Source organism: Falco naumanni, chromosome 10 (genome assembly GCF_017639655.2).
Source record: "Falco naumanni isolate bFalNau1 chromosome 10, bFalNau1.pat, whole genome shotgun sequence".
In the NCBI taxonomy this organism is placed as follows: Eukaryota; Metazoa; Chordata; class Aves; order Falconiformes; family Falconidae; genus Falco; species Falco naumanni.
Genome location: NC_054063.1, coordinates 24685295 through 24700446, shown reverse-complemented (window position 1 = coordinate 24700446; position 15152 = coordinate 24685295). Strand labels below are relative to the sequence as shown.

The following is a 15152-nucleotide window of genomic DNA, read 5'->3' as shown; positions in this document are numbered from 1 at the left end:
TGCTTGCCCTGGGGAGGTGGGAACGGGCTGTGGGGTGTGCAGAAGGGATGCTCTTGACAGGCTGGGTGCTCCGCTTGCTGCACTTTGCCCTTTATTCTTGTGAATGGGCAAACCAACCCACATTTAAATAGAAATAACTGCAGGTAAAGAAAATGATGGTGCACTAGGTGGGGCAGGCACCGTCTCTGGCACTTCTCTGGTCTCCCTCCCTTTTGGCCCTGTTCTCCACATGTGTGCTAGGAAAATCCCAGCCTGACTCTCAGTGCACTGTTGTGGCTGCAGGGATGCTCATTGCAGCCTTTCTCATCCTATCCCAGGCTAGAATTGCTGCTTCATCACTGAATTAATCACTTGATGCTGAAGGAAAACTTCCCCATGCTCAATGCATCAGAAAAAAGTTCTTTAAGAACAGTTTACAGTTTATCCACATGAAAAGAAGATCCCAGCAATCCCACCAAGGTCAGTGTGAACTGCTGAGCTGTTGCTCTGCTGTGAGCCACAGCTGGGTCTCTCATACACACACCCCTGCCCTCCCGCCCCCTTTTCCAGGCATGCAGGACACCGTGGGGAGAAGGAGCACACAAGTCCTCCCTTCCAATGCTCTTCTCCCTGCCCTCTCCAGGGACATGTCCCACCTGCCTGCCCACATGCTGGCTCCTCACTTAACTAGAAAAGAAAACGTCAAACAAGATCCACACGTGTATGAAACCTGGGTAGGGATTTAATCAACGCAGGTTTGTGCATGGGGCCCTGCGGCATCCAGCTTGGTCACCATCTTTCGGCCAGCCGCAGGGACATCGTACGTGGGGAGCGGGGTCTGCGTAGTCTGTTCTCCTTGCATGAAATCCTGGGGAAGAACATGGTCTTGACCCAGGGTGAGTGCTGTAAAGAGGGCATCTCCTCTTCCTCGCAACCAGCCTGAGAGTCTGCTCTGGCACAGGGCTGGGGGTCACCGAGTGTGCTGCTCTACCAGCAGTGACCTGGCTGCTCCAGGTATCACCTGCACAGCTCTTCCTTGCCTAGCCTCTCCTGGGGCACTGAGTGAGGATTTGCAGGGTGCTCTACTCATTAATGAGTCCTTGTCAACTTCCCACTGCCTGGCCCAGCACAGCAGGAGGAGTTGCTCTCCCAGGCTGGGTGGGACACTGAGGTCTCCGAGCCCTCTCCTTCGATCTGCAGTGTCTGTGTTGCTTCTCATCCTGCCCTGCTGTTAGCTCTCTTCAGAGGTATCGTTGTGGGAAGTGGAGCAGTTCTCCGGTTCCTTCGTGAGCACTGCTGAGCACTGCTCTGCTTTGACTTTCTTTTTTCCTCTCACTGACTTCTTGGCTCCTGCAAATGGGAAGATGCCCGCAGGAGTTAACCATAGAGCAATGGATTTACATGTACAAGGTCAGCATGGGACAGCACAGGAGGAAGCAAAGCTCAGCAAAGGAAAGGTGAAGAGAAACCCCGGGGGGGGGCGGGGGGGGGGGGGGGAGCTGTTGTGACCCTGGAAACAGAAACAACTTGTGAAGCAGAAGTAGGCAAAGAACTGACCTGGGGCAGGAGTGTACCTGAGGGTACCCAGACCAGCAGGATGCACTTCTTGGATTTCTCCCCTTTCCAGTATGTTACATGGCACACACCACGTGCTGAGAGAGGGGCTCTGCCTCTCCATCCTCCCATTCCTGCCACAGCTGCACCCAGCCCTCACTCGGGACATCCCCATGCAGCCCCAGAGGGTTGGATGCTCTCTGCCCTGGGCAGCACAAGGACAGCTTCCTCCCTGTTGATCCCAGCAGCTGGTTTTGTAGAGCAAATCCTCTTCTCACTCAGCTGCAGCGGTGTCCCCTGAGTGAGCAGGCACCTCCGCAGGCTGGGCACAGCGCAAGGGGCCCTGCTCGCCTCTGGAACAAGCTCCCTTCATGCTCAAGCAACAGCCGTCTCTGTGCTTGTAACTGGGTTAACACTTCCCTGTCTTTCCTGACGGTGCAAAGGGGGTTGCACGGGGTATTTCTGACAGAGCACTTGTTAAGGCTCGACAGCCACACTGTCTTACCCTTGCCCTTATCAGGAGCAGTTTGATGCTCATTCACCTGTAGGAAACACGGGTACGACACGTTCCTTGGTCAGCAGGGAAACCTCCACAGCTGCACTGGAAGATCAACAGAGCTGGCAGAAACCTTTCTCTGAGTGTCAATAACTCACCCCTGGGAATTTGGCCTTCTCCAATCACCACCTCTCTGACTGGCTAAGCAAACACGAGGAACTTCGCCCTGTTATCTTAGGTGCTTGGGAGTGCTCCCCCAGCCACCGTGTCCAGGCTCCCCTGGCTAACCATTAGCAGGGGCTCCTCTGGCTGGAGACACGACCGTTGCCAAAACATGGCACAGCGTGGCAGGGACTCGGCGGAGGATCACCCTGCTCTCTGCTGCAGGGAAGGCAGCTGGTGCCCTCAGGTGTTTCTCACAGGAGCCTCTCAGGAAGCAGCAGAAGTTGTAGCCCTGAGCTCATGCCATGAGGAATCCAGGAGGACCTCCCTACCTTTTGTCCAGGGATCTTGTCCTCTTTTTCTCTTCTTCTGCAGCGTGTGAGCTTTGTCTTTGATGCAAAAGTATTTCCCATCAGCCTGGGCTTCTTGTAGGATATCATCTTCATATGGGGCAGCCACCTGCCTCAATGAGAAAAGCAGTCAGTCTACAAACTACTGGCTTTCCCAGGGAGCTGATGGCCCGGCTGCACTGCTGGGGACCTTTGTGACCATTGCTATGGAGTGGTGACAGCTGCTGTTGTTCATAAACCCTCTTGACTAGATGGAAAGGGTGATGTCTCTGACCCTCAGCAACGGGTTGGGTAACAGTGCGGGAATGAGGTTTGGCACCTCATGTAGGAAGAGCCATCACCTTCCGGAATGAGCTCGGGCAGGGACAACCTGTCTTACGCTTCTTAGACCTGACAGCCTAAGTTAATGGCTGAGGAGAGCAAACAAACCTCGCTGTCCGTCGTGTCTGGCTCATCGGATTCGTGCTTCCCAGAGTCAGCATCATTGTCATCTAAGGAGACACAAGAGGAAGGGGTTTTGGCTGGTGGGAGGCCCCACAAGCTCACGAGCAGATGCCACCAGCCCAGGCTCTGAGAGCCAGAGGCAAAGAACAGGTTCAGCACTGAATTGTGTTGCAAAGCAGAGGCACTGTGAGATCCGTGACCTGAAGTGAATGTTTATGGGAGATCCAGTGGGACTCTGTGGGGGAACAACCTCCCAATAAGGCTGTCTCTGTAGGACTTTGCTACCCTGCGGTCGCAAGCGCTGCCCCAAAGTCTGGCTACATGCAGGCTGAGAAACTGTGGGGTATTTACACCCCTAGACTGCACCCGCCCGGTTGAGACCCAGCTGGGGAGAAGCGTGTCTGGGAAAAGAGGCCAGAATGGGCAATCCTCAAGCGTGCTGCCGGAGCCAGTCAGCGGCTCTTGGCAGGGAACGTGCTGAGGAGCAGAGGAAGGAAAGGCAGGGGAGCTGTTTCCCTGCCCAGCAAAAGGACTTTGCTGCACACAGGCCCCAAGGCTACACAACCTCAGACACGTACCTGCACGCACCAGACACGCACCCGACCTTTGCACGGAGCAAAGCTGCCCAGGCCAGGGCCCGAGCCTTGCTGGCGGTGGCATCACCCCATCTGCACCCACAGCGGCACACCCCTGCTGGCCATGGAGGGGCAGAGAGGGCTGGGGGATGGAGCTGAGCCCTCTTCCGAGGGGCAGGGGTGTTCCAGGACCTCAACACTTCTTGCTTCTGACTGACACCCAGGTCTAGCTGGGGTGGGACTGTTGGCAGGGCAGCCTCCCTTGCTGCCCCTGCCTGGGTAGGAGAGCAGACGGCGCTGCTTTTGGGCACTCCTGGAGCCCTTGTAGCCTGATCCCCTCCTCACTGTATCCTTCCGCAGGTTAAGGTTCGCTAGAAAGTGCAGAAGTATTTGTGTATTGTTTCCTGGGCTTTGTGTCAACCTTAAGGTGAGAACTGAAGAAAGTCCTGTATTCCCACACCCAGAATGTAATCAGCTGAAATTCTTCTGCTATGATGGTATCTCCTTAGTATGTAAATCACAGAGGACTTCCCCCCCCCCCCCCCCTTTTTTTTTTTCCACCCTGCAAAATCCTGCTCCAGTGTTCCCAAACCACTCCGACACGCCCAGACCAACTAATCCAGGTGAGCTCAACTTTCTGGCCAAGCCAGTAAGGCTGGTACGAAGCAGCTCTCTGTAGACGTGCTTCCTGCTCCACTCCCCATGGCTGCTGCCTCCCACCTGCCCGGGCAAACCGGGCACCCATGTCCTGAGGCGGTCAGGCAGGGAGAAAGCACCGCATGTCCCCAGACTAAGGACACTGCTGGTTTTGGGAATGGAAAGAACTCTTGTGGGGGATGGAGCAGGGAAAGGGAGAAGAGCATCCTGTCCTACCTGCTGCTGGTACCAGCATCCCTCACTCCATGCTCAACCCTATGTGCTGTGACAGCACGGGGCATGCTTTGGAGCAAGGGGGCACACAGAGGGATGCTTTTCCCCCATGTAGTCCTGCAAACCTCTTGCATTTTTCCCATCTCTGCTGGGGCAACTTCTGAGCTTCTGCTTCCCTGAGAAGGGCAGGTAATGCTGGAGCAGCAACATTGTCTTGTCATGGCTCACCGTGGAGTGAGTTTTGTTAATGGGTCGGTGCTAAACTGACCTTTAGCTCCTGGAGAGCTCCATGGCACCCAGCAGCTGAGTTCAGGGTGCAGGGTGCGCTGCAGGGTGTGCAAGAGCACCCCATGGGTGGCTCCTGGTTTGCACTGGGAGGTCAGACACTGACCTCTTCTCTGTAACAGCTGGGGTTATTTACTCCCTGGAGATACGGAGTCTGAATTTTGAGCATCCCTAGGGTTGAAAATTGAGCCTTCAAGGATGGAAATGTGAAACCTGAAGTGTCCCTGATGACCCAAAACTGCTGACAGCTGCAAGCACCTGGGTCCCTGGAAGGGTGTCCTGTGATGGTTAGTGACCGCTTTGCTCGGTGGGGAACGCAGGTGTGTGCAGAGCCCAGCACAGAGAGCTCCTGGATGTAAGATACTGTCACCAAAATGCACCTTTTGCTCTTGCCTTCTCAAATGTCATGTTTGCCTGCGGCTTTTTACCTGCTTCTCCCTTCTGTGCACTGACATCCAGTCTCACCCCGGTCTCTGGAAGGGCCTCTGGGTCGCTCAGCGTGGAGGTGTTTGTTGGATGGGCTCGTGAGAGCGTGAGCTGTAGGATGCAAGGAGCACAAATGCTGCTTTCACCAGGCAGGAGGAAAGGGCTGTCCCCAGCCCCTACATGGTGACCATGACACTCATGGGGACGAGCATTGCAGAGGCATTTCTATGCACTGGTGGTGCGTTGCAGGAAGCCCAGCACACCTCCTGCACCAACCTGCAGGACGGGGCACAGGCACTGCCTGTACTTGGACATGGACAGAGACCCCGTGGGCACTGGAGAGGAGGGGAGGTGGGGAACGACAGCCAGGGCTGAGCAGCTGTGGCTTTGCCTTGTGTAAAGATGTCCCCATTGGCTTCACATGCAGCAAAGCCATCCTCCCATGGGACATTAATGGTAGTCATAATGGTGCTGGACACCCTGGGGAGGGGAAGGGGCCACGGTTGATGCCAGCATGAGCTGTACTCACCACAGCTGCATCCTCCTCCTCTTCCTCCTCCTTGACAGCACCAGGCAGTGCCCGGGTGGCATTGGGCCAGTGGTAGGGGAAGAGCAAGTCGTCCCGCTCTGCCCCGTGTCTCCCACAGGGGCCGCGGGCTGCCGGCACAGCTGGGCTCTCCCTGGGGCTCAGGCATGGGCTGCTGGACCCCCGCGGCTCCCGGCAGTTGTTCCAGCCTGTTTCCCTGCCACGGCCGGAGTCTGACAGATCCAGTGGCATGTCTGCACCATCGTCCCTTGCCGCCTTCACCTTTTCCTGGAGTTTGGAGCTGTCCCAGCTCAGCCAAACCTCCTTCTCTTCCTTCCCATCTGCAGCATCCTCCAGAAAGGACCTTTCCTCCTTGCATCCTGGCATCATGCTTGGCCATGGGGAGAGGGGCCGCTCCTCGGGCGTGAGCTTTGGGTCTCCCTCTGCCCGCTGGCCTGGCTGGCACTGCTGCATGAGGAAATGCTGCAGCCGCTCCCTGTGCTTGAGGAGGTGCAGCTTCTCCTCCAGGTGCTGATCCCTCACATACACCATGGCGGCAGGGAGCTTCAGCAAGGCTGCACGATCTTCCCAGCCATCATGTGACCATGTCCTGCCATCGCTATCAGTGTCTTTGGTCCGGAGCAAATGGTTGGAGAGGCTGCCACTGTCCCGGTCAGCTGAGGCATAGCTGCTCGCCAGCCCCAGCTGGTGCAGGGAAAGGTGCTTGTGAAGGAGGCAGAGCTGCTCTCTTCGGGCAGTCAGTTTTAGCTTTTCATAGGATGGAGAAATCTTGGGGGAGTCTGGTTTGCTTGCTGTTAAATAACTAAAAGAAGCAGGAAAAAAGTAACCATGTGAGTTAGAGAATTTTCATGTGATTTCCCAGCTCCTGCCGGTGATGTGCATGGTCTCTTCTGCTCTTTCTGTGCCCTGTTGCAGCTCTTGGCCTGTGCATCACACTTGCCTTTGGGTGCTGTGCTGGGGAGGAGGGCTGTGACGGCCACGGGGGTCAGGCAGCTGGCAGTGGGTCTCTGTGCTGTGCACACCGCAGAGAGCCATCACTATCCCACCACCCAACAGCACTCTCCTGTCCCTGGGCCACGGCAGTTCCAGGCAGGGCTTGAGCAAGTGGCAGGGTGCAGTGACCACCCACATCAGCGCTGCTGCTGAGAAGTCACTTGTCAAACCATGCCTTACAGCCAGAAGCACCCTAACTACCCATCACTGGGCTTTCTTAGTGCCTTGGTGGGCCTGAAGACCCCCAGGACAGAGGAAGAGCCCACCCTCCCCAAATCTCACTCAATGGGAGATTTTTACAGCCATGCTTAGAAGGTTGGTACGGTGCATGAACCTGTCCTGCAAACCGAGTCCCGGCTATCGCTTGGCTGTTTGGCAGCCTCTGTGTGTGTGAGCTGATCCCAGGAGCGCTTGGCAGATCTACCCCCACTCTGGGAAACTCGCTGCCTTTACAGGTGAACTCACTGGCTTTGCTCAGCCCTCTGCGCTGCTGAAATCAATGGGGAGGATAAGCTGGGGAAGTGCTGAGCCCTGCAGAAAAGCCCATTAGAATAGATAAGGAGGAGCAGGGATTGCTGCCTCCCGCAAGGCAGGTCCTTCTCCTCCCGGCTGCAGGTCGGGCACCCTGTTCTCTTTATGGGTCTGTCTGAGGAAGCTGGAGTAATGAGAGCTGATCTCATCAGGCTGGATTCCAGCCATATTTTGCTGGTGTAAAGTGGGAGACCCCCCCACCCCCCGCCTCGCAAGGCTTCTGGAGAAGAAGGTGGGCAGCTACAGTGGCTACCGGCCACCTTGTCACAGCCTGCGCGGTGGGACAGCTGCCACGGGCCATGGGTCAGGCCCACGCCACGACCCACAAGCAGGTAACTCACGCCTCGAGGCTGGGGCTGTGCTCGCGCTCCGGAGGGAGAGGAGTCTTCCTGGCTGGTGGGGACACTGCTGCCCCAGAAGGACTTTTTTCCAGGAGGCAGGGTCTGGATCCGGGTCTCACCAGGGCAATGGTTCCGTGCAGCTGGTTGGCAATCCTCTGGGATGCCTGTGGCAGAGGGGACACGGTCCGGGTGAGCCGTCCTGCTGTGCAGCCCGGGCAGCGCGTGGCCAAGGGAGCCCCGCTGAGCCGAGGTGCAGCTCTTCGCCAGCATGAACAAGACAGGGAGCTCCTAAATCCTCTGTTTGATAAAATTCTGGTCAACAGCTCAACCGTATTCCCAGGAAATTTCCCCTTCAGGTTTTCTAGCAGGATCTACAGTACTCTGTTTCCTGGCTGCACTGATTTGTAGCCCAAGAGGGCTTGTGCCTCCTTTCAAGTCAAGCCAAGTGGCTTAACCAAGATAAGACCCTGCAAATTCCCTAGTCAGGCCACTAGACTTTATTCATGCAAGCTCCTGGCATGCACGGGTTTGATGGGTGTATTTCCAGTCGAGTACCCGGCTGTGAGGCCAGGACATCATCTCCTCCATCTGCTGTCATGAAAGGCTCTCCACATGTTCTGACTTGACTTTCCCCTGCCCACCTGGAAATGTCACCAACCCTTCCTGTGTTCCCTATTAATTATCCTCACAGCCTGCCTGCAGCCTTACCAAAACCCCTTTTCACCTGCTCTTTCAAGTTTTCTGTGGAGTTCAGGTAAACAAAGCCTGTGCCAAAACAGAAGCATCTATGTGGGTGTGTATGTGGGCCTGAGTTCCCACGACCAGGATCCAGGTCCTGCAGTCTCATCCCCCAGTGCCCAACATCACCATATCACTCAGCACCCCTCAGCTGACACACACACGCTGTGTTTTAAAGGCATGACAGGCTTGCATCAATGCACAAAATGGCAACCACTGAATGCCAGGCCCTCTGAAAATACCAATATTCATTATGCTGCAGATGGAGAGACATCTGCGATGCTCTTGGGCAGGGCTGCTGCGGTGTATTTGTTCTCAGTACCCACAACTCCCACAGTTTACATGTTCTCCAGGCTTTTCCAACACTCACAATGCTCCAGCTTCTTGCTCGCCCAGATAATGGAGAGCTAGGTCTATAACTCAGGATAAGCTACACTGAAATGTGGCTCAGCACAATCTCCCCAGGGCCTTCACTCCTCACAGCTTTCCTCAACAAGACATCTGAGAGAGGAACCAGGGCGATGGGCAGAGGAGTCAAAGATGCTAGACGTGTTGTCGTGGGGGATAAAGGCAGGACCAAAGATGCACGTGCTTACAGCAGAGAGAGGAGCCTGTGCCAAACTCCGAATGCTTAGCTTGCAGTGAGTGGCCGTTTCTGCAGAGAGAGTGCATCTGGCATTTGGTAGGTGCCCTCCTCGGCTCCGGCAACTGCAATCTGCCTGAGTCTGGCTAATTGCTTCACCTCCTAAGTGTCTCCTACTCTTTCCCTACCCCAGTCTACCTCTCTTGATCCATTTCAAATGACCACAGTGGTAGGGAAAAGGCCCAAGGACATCAGGCTGCCTCCAGCAACTCACCATTTCTGAGAGGCTGACTTCTTGGAGGACAGTGCCTGGGGAAGTCCTACTGCTTGGAGAGCTGCTCTGTCCTGCAGGTTTTTCTGCAAAAGAGATGCAACCAGACACTGTGACGGTCCTGCAGAGCTGTTGCAGGCTGCCCTGCCCTGCAGCGTGCTGGAGTCTCGCAGCCTCCCAGGGATGCCACTGGCTGACACCAACCACCTCCTACTGAAGATTTTGAGCCAAAATTTTGGTCTGGCTCAAGCCAGCACCGGATCGAATGTACCCTCCATCACATGTGTGGGTGGTGGCAAGGCAATGACATGGTGGCGGGTCCACACCTGCACAGCACTTGTTTTACAGTGAGGGCACCCAAGCGCTCTTTTGCACTAATGCAGAGCAGCGTGTTTCTCTTTTGACATGCATTTTCCCTCCAGCAGCTATTCTGCCCATGGCAGCGTCCACCTGAACTGCCCACAGCTTGGTCTTTGCACTCTAGACCCTTTCCCACAGCAGCTTTGCACCACGGCTCAGTCACTCTTCCCAATGCCAGGTCCCTCAAGGGTAGTGGGAGCCAGCAGCACTCACCTTCTCCCAGCTTGAGGACTGGCACGTCATGGTGGGCTTCTTCTGCTCCCCTGTGAGCTGCTTTCTCATTGCTGGTGCTCCTGCTCACTGGGGACAGTAAAGCCAAGGGGGAGCTGGGGGTGGAGCTGCTTTCCCTGGAGGTGACTCCTGGGTGCTTTGTCCTGTCCCTATTGAAAGGAGAATCATAGAATCATTTACGTTGGAAAAGTCCTTTACAATTATGTTAAGATCCTTTAAGTCCTTTTAACCCAGGACTGCCAAGTCCACCATTAAACCATGTCCCTAAGCATCACATCTACGTGTTTTTTTAAACACTTCCAGGGATGGTGATTCCACTACATCCCTGGACAGCCTTCCTGAGGACAGAAATGGATGAGAAGGGGAGGAGAAGGAAGGTTTGAGAGTCACTGTACTGGGAGCTCTGGGTTAGAGAGACCAATATATAAATATTCATATTTATATATATGTGTATGTGGCTATACCGGATCCTCAGACTCACCTTCCATTGCAGCTTATCGCTAGCTCAGCTGCAGTGCGGAGCATGGGACAGAGCCAGCACGACAGCTCAAGGTGTGACTTCCCCACCTGGCTGTGGGTACCGTCGCAGGAAGCCGTGACGCTGGGTAAGCCAAAGCACAACTGCGGCTATTGCAAAAGGCTGTGAGAACCTGTGCGGCCCTGGCTGGGCTTTCAGCCTGATGCAGGGGTGGATTCAGCAGGGGGATGTGGGGCTGTCCCCCTCCACCACAACAAGCTTGTGGTGTTGATGCTCTTAGTCACTGCGAGGGAGCCACTGAGTCTTGGAGACCCCACACCTACGTCATGGACAGAGACCTGGCCGGACCCTGATACTGGGACATGGGGATTTGGCTGGAAATGTTCCCAGGGAAAAGCAGAGCAGAGCAGAGCAGGAGCACTCGGCGCTCAGCAAACCCAGCCCGACACACAGCTCTGAAACCCCACAGGCCTCGGGAAGCATTAGGGAGTAAAAACGAGAGTTTCTTTTTAAGCGGGTGGTGCTTCTGTGCTCCAAAGAAAACACATTTCTAAACTAATCCCTCCGTGCTAATTCCTCTGGAGTTTAAACCCTTGAGGAATGAGCTGATTTGTATATATTGGCCAGCCTGGCAGGTTACTTGGCTTTCAGCACACAGCTCTGCTGGGGTATGAACCTGTTGGTGCAGTTCGCTTCTCCCTCTTAACCCCGTCTTGGTCCCTTGCCTGTCATTCTCCTTCCCCCAAAACACAACCTACTCCCTGCAGACCCCCTCTGGCTGCTGCAGGAGGGGAGCTGGTGCCATGGGGGACCCATGGAAGCCCAGGCTGAGGTCTGTGGCCAAGGCGAGCAGCCCAGGGCTTTGCTTCACATGAGCGGTCCCCCATGGGGGGAGATGTTGAACACCCCTGTTCCCCGCAAACTGAATCCTTGGATGCAGGTGAACAGGGAGTGAGCAAAGGTCGACAAGGACTTATATGCCATTTACAGGTGTTTTGCTGTCTGACATCTACAGGAATCCATAGGAATTAGATGCTAAAATACCTCGGAGGGTGCTGCGGTCTGGACGTAGCCCTGCTCCATCCCCATGTGGGGGTGCCTTAGTCCTTACCAACACCCCTTGTAATGAATGAAACCCAAGAGAAAGCTTACTCCAGGCTCCGGAGCCTCTTCAGTTCTTCCTTGAGAGTTTTGTTCTCTTCCCTCAGGCGGTTCGTCTCATTAGCTGCAGGGACACAAGTCATGCTGTGAATTCAGATGCTGCAAGGAGAGAGCTGATGCTCCTCAGCACTTGCTGGGGTGCACGGGGGAGGAGGAAGGAATGGTTCCAGGTTTTGGAGGCATGCTGAATTCCCTTCCTTCTCTAAAAACATGCTGGGGGCTAAGGGATAAAAGGGAACAACTTTCCAATTCAGGTTTGGTCAGGCCTGGGGGACTGCTTGCAGCCTGTTCAGCTCAGGGGGGACTGTGACCCAGACGGGTCATCGTGGCACAGCAGGATGGACATGACCAGCATTCTGCCTGTGAGCACCATGGCTGCTTCTGGCAAGCGGGTGCCGAGTCAGGGTGAGGGCTGGGGGCTTCAGGGGAGAGGGGGGGAAGGCCAGAGGGAGCTGGGAGCACCCAGCAGCTGGGCACCGCAGTGAGGAGGCAGTGGGGGAGAGCAGGCAGGCTCCCGAGCAGGGAGGGCTGCCACCTCGGCTTGCTTCTGCTTGAAAGCAGCTCTCAGGGAGCAATGGCATAGCAGGGGAGATAAACAAGGGCTGCTGGCACTTCTCCGTCCCTGCTAAATGCCTTATCTCCTTTACCCCCACGACCTTCCCTGGGACAGCCAGATCCCCAGGGAAAAACACTCCAAGCTGAGCGGTGCTGGGAGCTCTGCCAAAGGCTCGGGAGAAGATCCATCACACGTGTTGCTTGATTTCCATTTACCCATGCTGAGCTGCTGCTGTGACTTTCCTGTCTTTGCCAGAGTGTTGCTTCTGCGGTGCCAAATACATCTTTTTTCCAGGCAGCTGACACTGCCTGGCCAGCCTGGGGCTGCTCTTGGCATGAGCATCTCTCAATTTCCTAGAGGTGCGGAGGGCTGCGACCCCCAAGCTCTGCTGCTTCATGTGAGCAGTTACCTCTGCTTGTGGGGAACATGGGCTGCCATCCGCAGTCCTGGTCAGATCTGATTTTTCAAGACCCTCACACTTGCGTTGGCTCTCTCCCTTCTCCCCATCCCCAAACCCCTGCAGAGTGCCTGGTCACAGGGAGGGCTCATGCGCAAATCTCTGGGAGAGGCATTAACTGATCAAAGACTCAGCCAGCCAAAGCCGAGCTCACAGCAGGCGTGGTACGTACTGAGGATGAAGATGTGCTGCAGGCTCTGGAAATGGGAGGTCTCATACTCATTCTGCTTCTTTTTTGCCAGCTCCTGGGTGACCATGCATCTGTCACAGAGACCTGCTCGCAGCCTGGAGGAAAACCCACAGCCGGCAGCTTGTTACCACATAGTTCCCACGGGGGAAATAAGCTCCTGCCCTCCCCACAGAGAAGCATGAACACCCAGACCATCACCCAGAATTAATGAGGGGGGTTATCACCCGTGCAGCCCAGCCCTGGCCCTTCCACTCCCCAGATCCAGCCCCATCACCATCAGCTTAGGAAAGATCCTCTGCATGTGCCTGGGCTCTTCCAGCTCTCCCAGAAGCTGAATATGAGCAAAAAAAGATGATCATCTGTTACATCCTGCTTCTGGGAAGACAGCAGACCCCAAACTCCCCTTCTGGGAGGGTGCACAGCCACTGAACAGCACCCAATTGAAAAATAAATCTTACCTGTTTTCTAGCACCTTCACATTTTCTTTAAGGACCTTCTGTTGTTCCCTTAATTGGTGATTTTTAGCGAACAACTCTTCAATTCTCTGAGCATCACTAATTGAAGAAACGGAACAAAGAGAAGAGGTTTATTAGATTTCTCTGCTAAATTTGTACCTTTATCTGCAGTGCCCTGTCAAGGGGAAGGATTTCTGCCCTGAGCCCGCTGTGCTGCTCACACTGCTACAGCTGAATTGCTTTTGTTTGTGTGGCAAGAGGGGGAAACTGATGTGTTAGAGCCCAGAGGTGCCCTGCGACACCCACCGTTGGAGTTAGCAGCTTTGCTTTGTCCCTGTTTATTCCTTCCCAAGAGAGCAAGTGCCCATCGGCATGAGCATCACTTGCTGGTGGGAAGGCAAACCGGAGCTGGGCTGTGATCACCCCAAGCCCTGCCTGTGCTGGGAACTTGCACGGCAAAAGTCATCAAAAGGGTTGAATTTGGCAGAGCCAGAAAGGCGAACAGTGCTCTCTGAATCAGGCAGCCTCGGAGGAGTGCCCAGGAGGTCTGAAAATGAAGCGGTGTAACCTCCCCTCCGCCCCCCTGCCCCGCTGCAGGCACGGCATTGCTCACCGGCACTTCTCCGTCGTCAGCTCCGTCAGCTTGTTTTGCAGTCCTGGAAAAATTAACAGGGACAGAGAGGTGGGTATTTATTGCCAACTCCCTAGCACTCCGAAACAAAATGTAATGATGGAACTTCCGCAGGGTGCCTGACTTTGCAGAAGCTCATCAATTTATAAACCTTGTTTCCAAGAAGGAATAATACATTGCCTGTGTTAGTATCACAGTTTAATATAGCTGGAAAAGTTGCGCAAAATATGAGCACATTTTGTATTTCCACTATTTAATGACTCTACATTTCCCTCCCACCCTCAAAAAGTCTGTTTCAGTTTTGTTTCTACTTATTTCTTGTTACAGCACGTATTTCCCAGGTGGGCAGTATTTTATAACTCTCAGGCTGCAAATCATCTTGGAGAATATTTACAGCTGAACAAGAATGGCTTTCGTTGACGGATCTGCAGACATTACATCTTGTCAAATCCATTTTATGCAAAGTAGATGCAAACATGTGGTTTAAATTGCTCAACTATTTCCTCTAACTCTCACACGGCTTGAAATTATACAAGAGAAGAATGATTTCATAAGCCAGAATCCTCCAAAAGCGCTGTTGTTTTGTTCATAATATTGATACTGGGAATTATTCTAATAAGAAAACAATTGGATTTGGCATTTGGTTGCTTAACCTAATGGTTCTTATTTTAATAAAGTATGACCTGAGGAATAATTTATTCCCTAGAGGAATAAACTATCCAAGCTAAGGTTTTCTCTAATGGAGCCTTATACTCCTGCTGCTTCTGCCTTATAGATTATTGCATCTTTCCCCTTTCTGCTTGATCCCTCAGTATCCAGTCTGTGTTGCTTGGAGAAGATGCCCAGCAGGTGTGCATGCCACTTCTGCAAACCTCCCCATTCACCTATATCACCAGCTTCAGCAGCAGCAGCAGGAAAGGAGCCAAATCCCCCCTGATTCATGCCTGGAGCAAGCAGCATTCCTGCAGGGGCTGAGCAGCTCGGTGGCTTGCTCTGAAGGGACTCTTCTGCTCTTCCTCATTGTTAAAAAGGTTACTGATTTTCTCATTAAACCTCATTCTCCACTGATGAGAGACACCAAGGTGCCATCGGAGGATGTGCTCCCCCCAGGGCCAGGCTCTGACCCCACATGCCCACCCATCCCCAGGGGTGACGCTTGCTGAGCTCTAATTCCCAAAGCTCCCTAACCCGCTGCTCCTCCCTTCAGGGTATTTGAAACCCAACAGATTCAGGTGGCATCACAAAGAAATGGCAGTTTATTTACAATTACAAAAAACCTGGGTTTTTTTAATAAAACTTTTGAAATAAGACTTTTTGTGTCTTCTTACCTTGGACTTCTTTCTCATGGATTTCCTTGAGCTTATTCAGGAGCTCTGCAAAACTCTCCATGGTCATGTTCAGGGCTGTGCCTCACACCCAGATGCTTCCAGTGTGAGAATCTCCTTTCGTTTCAAATTATTCGTGTTTCAGCCTAGAATAGAAAGAAAG

The 15152-nt window shown here is 54.0% G+C and overlaps 1 protein-coding gene across 1 annotated transcript; it reads right to left on the bottom strand.

Annotated features, from left to right (window-relative positions):
- Positions 1-756: 756 nt before the first annotated feature.
- RBBP8NL (RBBP8 N-terminal like) lies at positions 757-15128 on the bottom strand. The gene is made up of 13 exons (XM_040608821.1): positions 14993-15128; positions 13647-13689; positions 13037-13132; positions 12561-12673; positions 11367-11439; positions 9719-9885; positions 9149-9231; positions 7554-7717; positions 5671-6490; positions 5144-5252; positions 2971-3032; positions 2524-2650; positions 757-1329 (listed from the first exon to the last, which is right to left on the bottom strand). Exons 1-13 carry the CDS (start codon positions 15057-15059, stop codon positions 1211-1213), a joined length of 2043 nt encoding a protein of 680 aa, XP_040464755.1. The 5' UTR covers positions 15060-15128; the 3' UTR covers positions 757-1210.
- Positions 15129-15152: the final 24 nt, after the last annotated feature.

What these genes read in the sequence shown, in the direction of transcription:
- RBBP8NL (XM_040608821.1), bottom strand. Translation starts at nt 15,059, where the DNA reads ATGACCATGGAGAGTTTTGCAGAGCTCCTGAATAAGCTCAAGGAAATC. An exon ending in AGGAGGAGGATGCAGCTGTG is followed by an intron (nt 5,253 to 5,670) that starts GTGAGTACAGCT and finishes TGCATCCTACAG; the next exon opens with CTCACGCTCTCACGAGCCCA. An exon ending in TGCACAGAAGGGAGAAGCAG is followed by an intron (nt 3,033 to 5,143) that starts GTAAAAAGCCGC and finishes GTGTCTCCTTAG; the next exon opens with ATGACAATGATGCTGACTCT.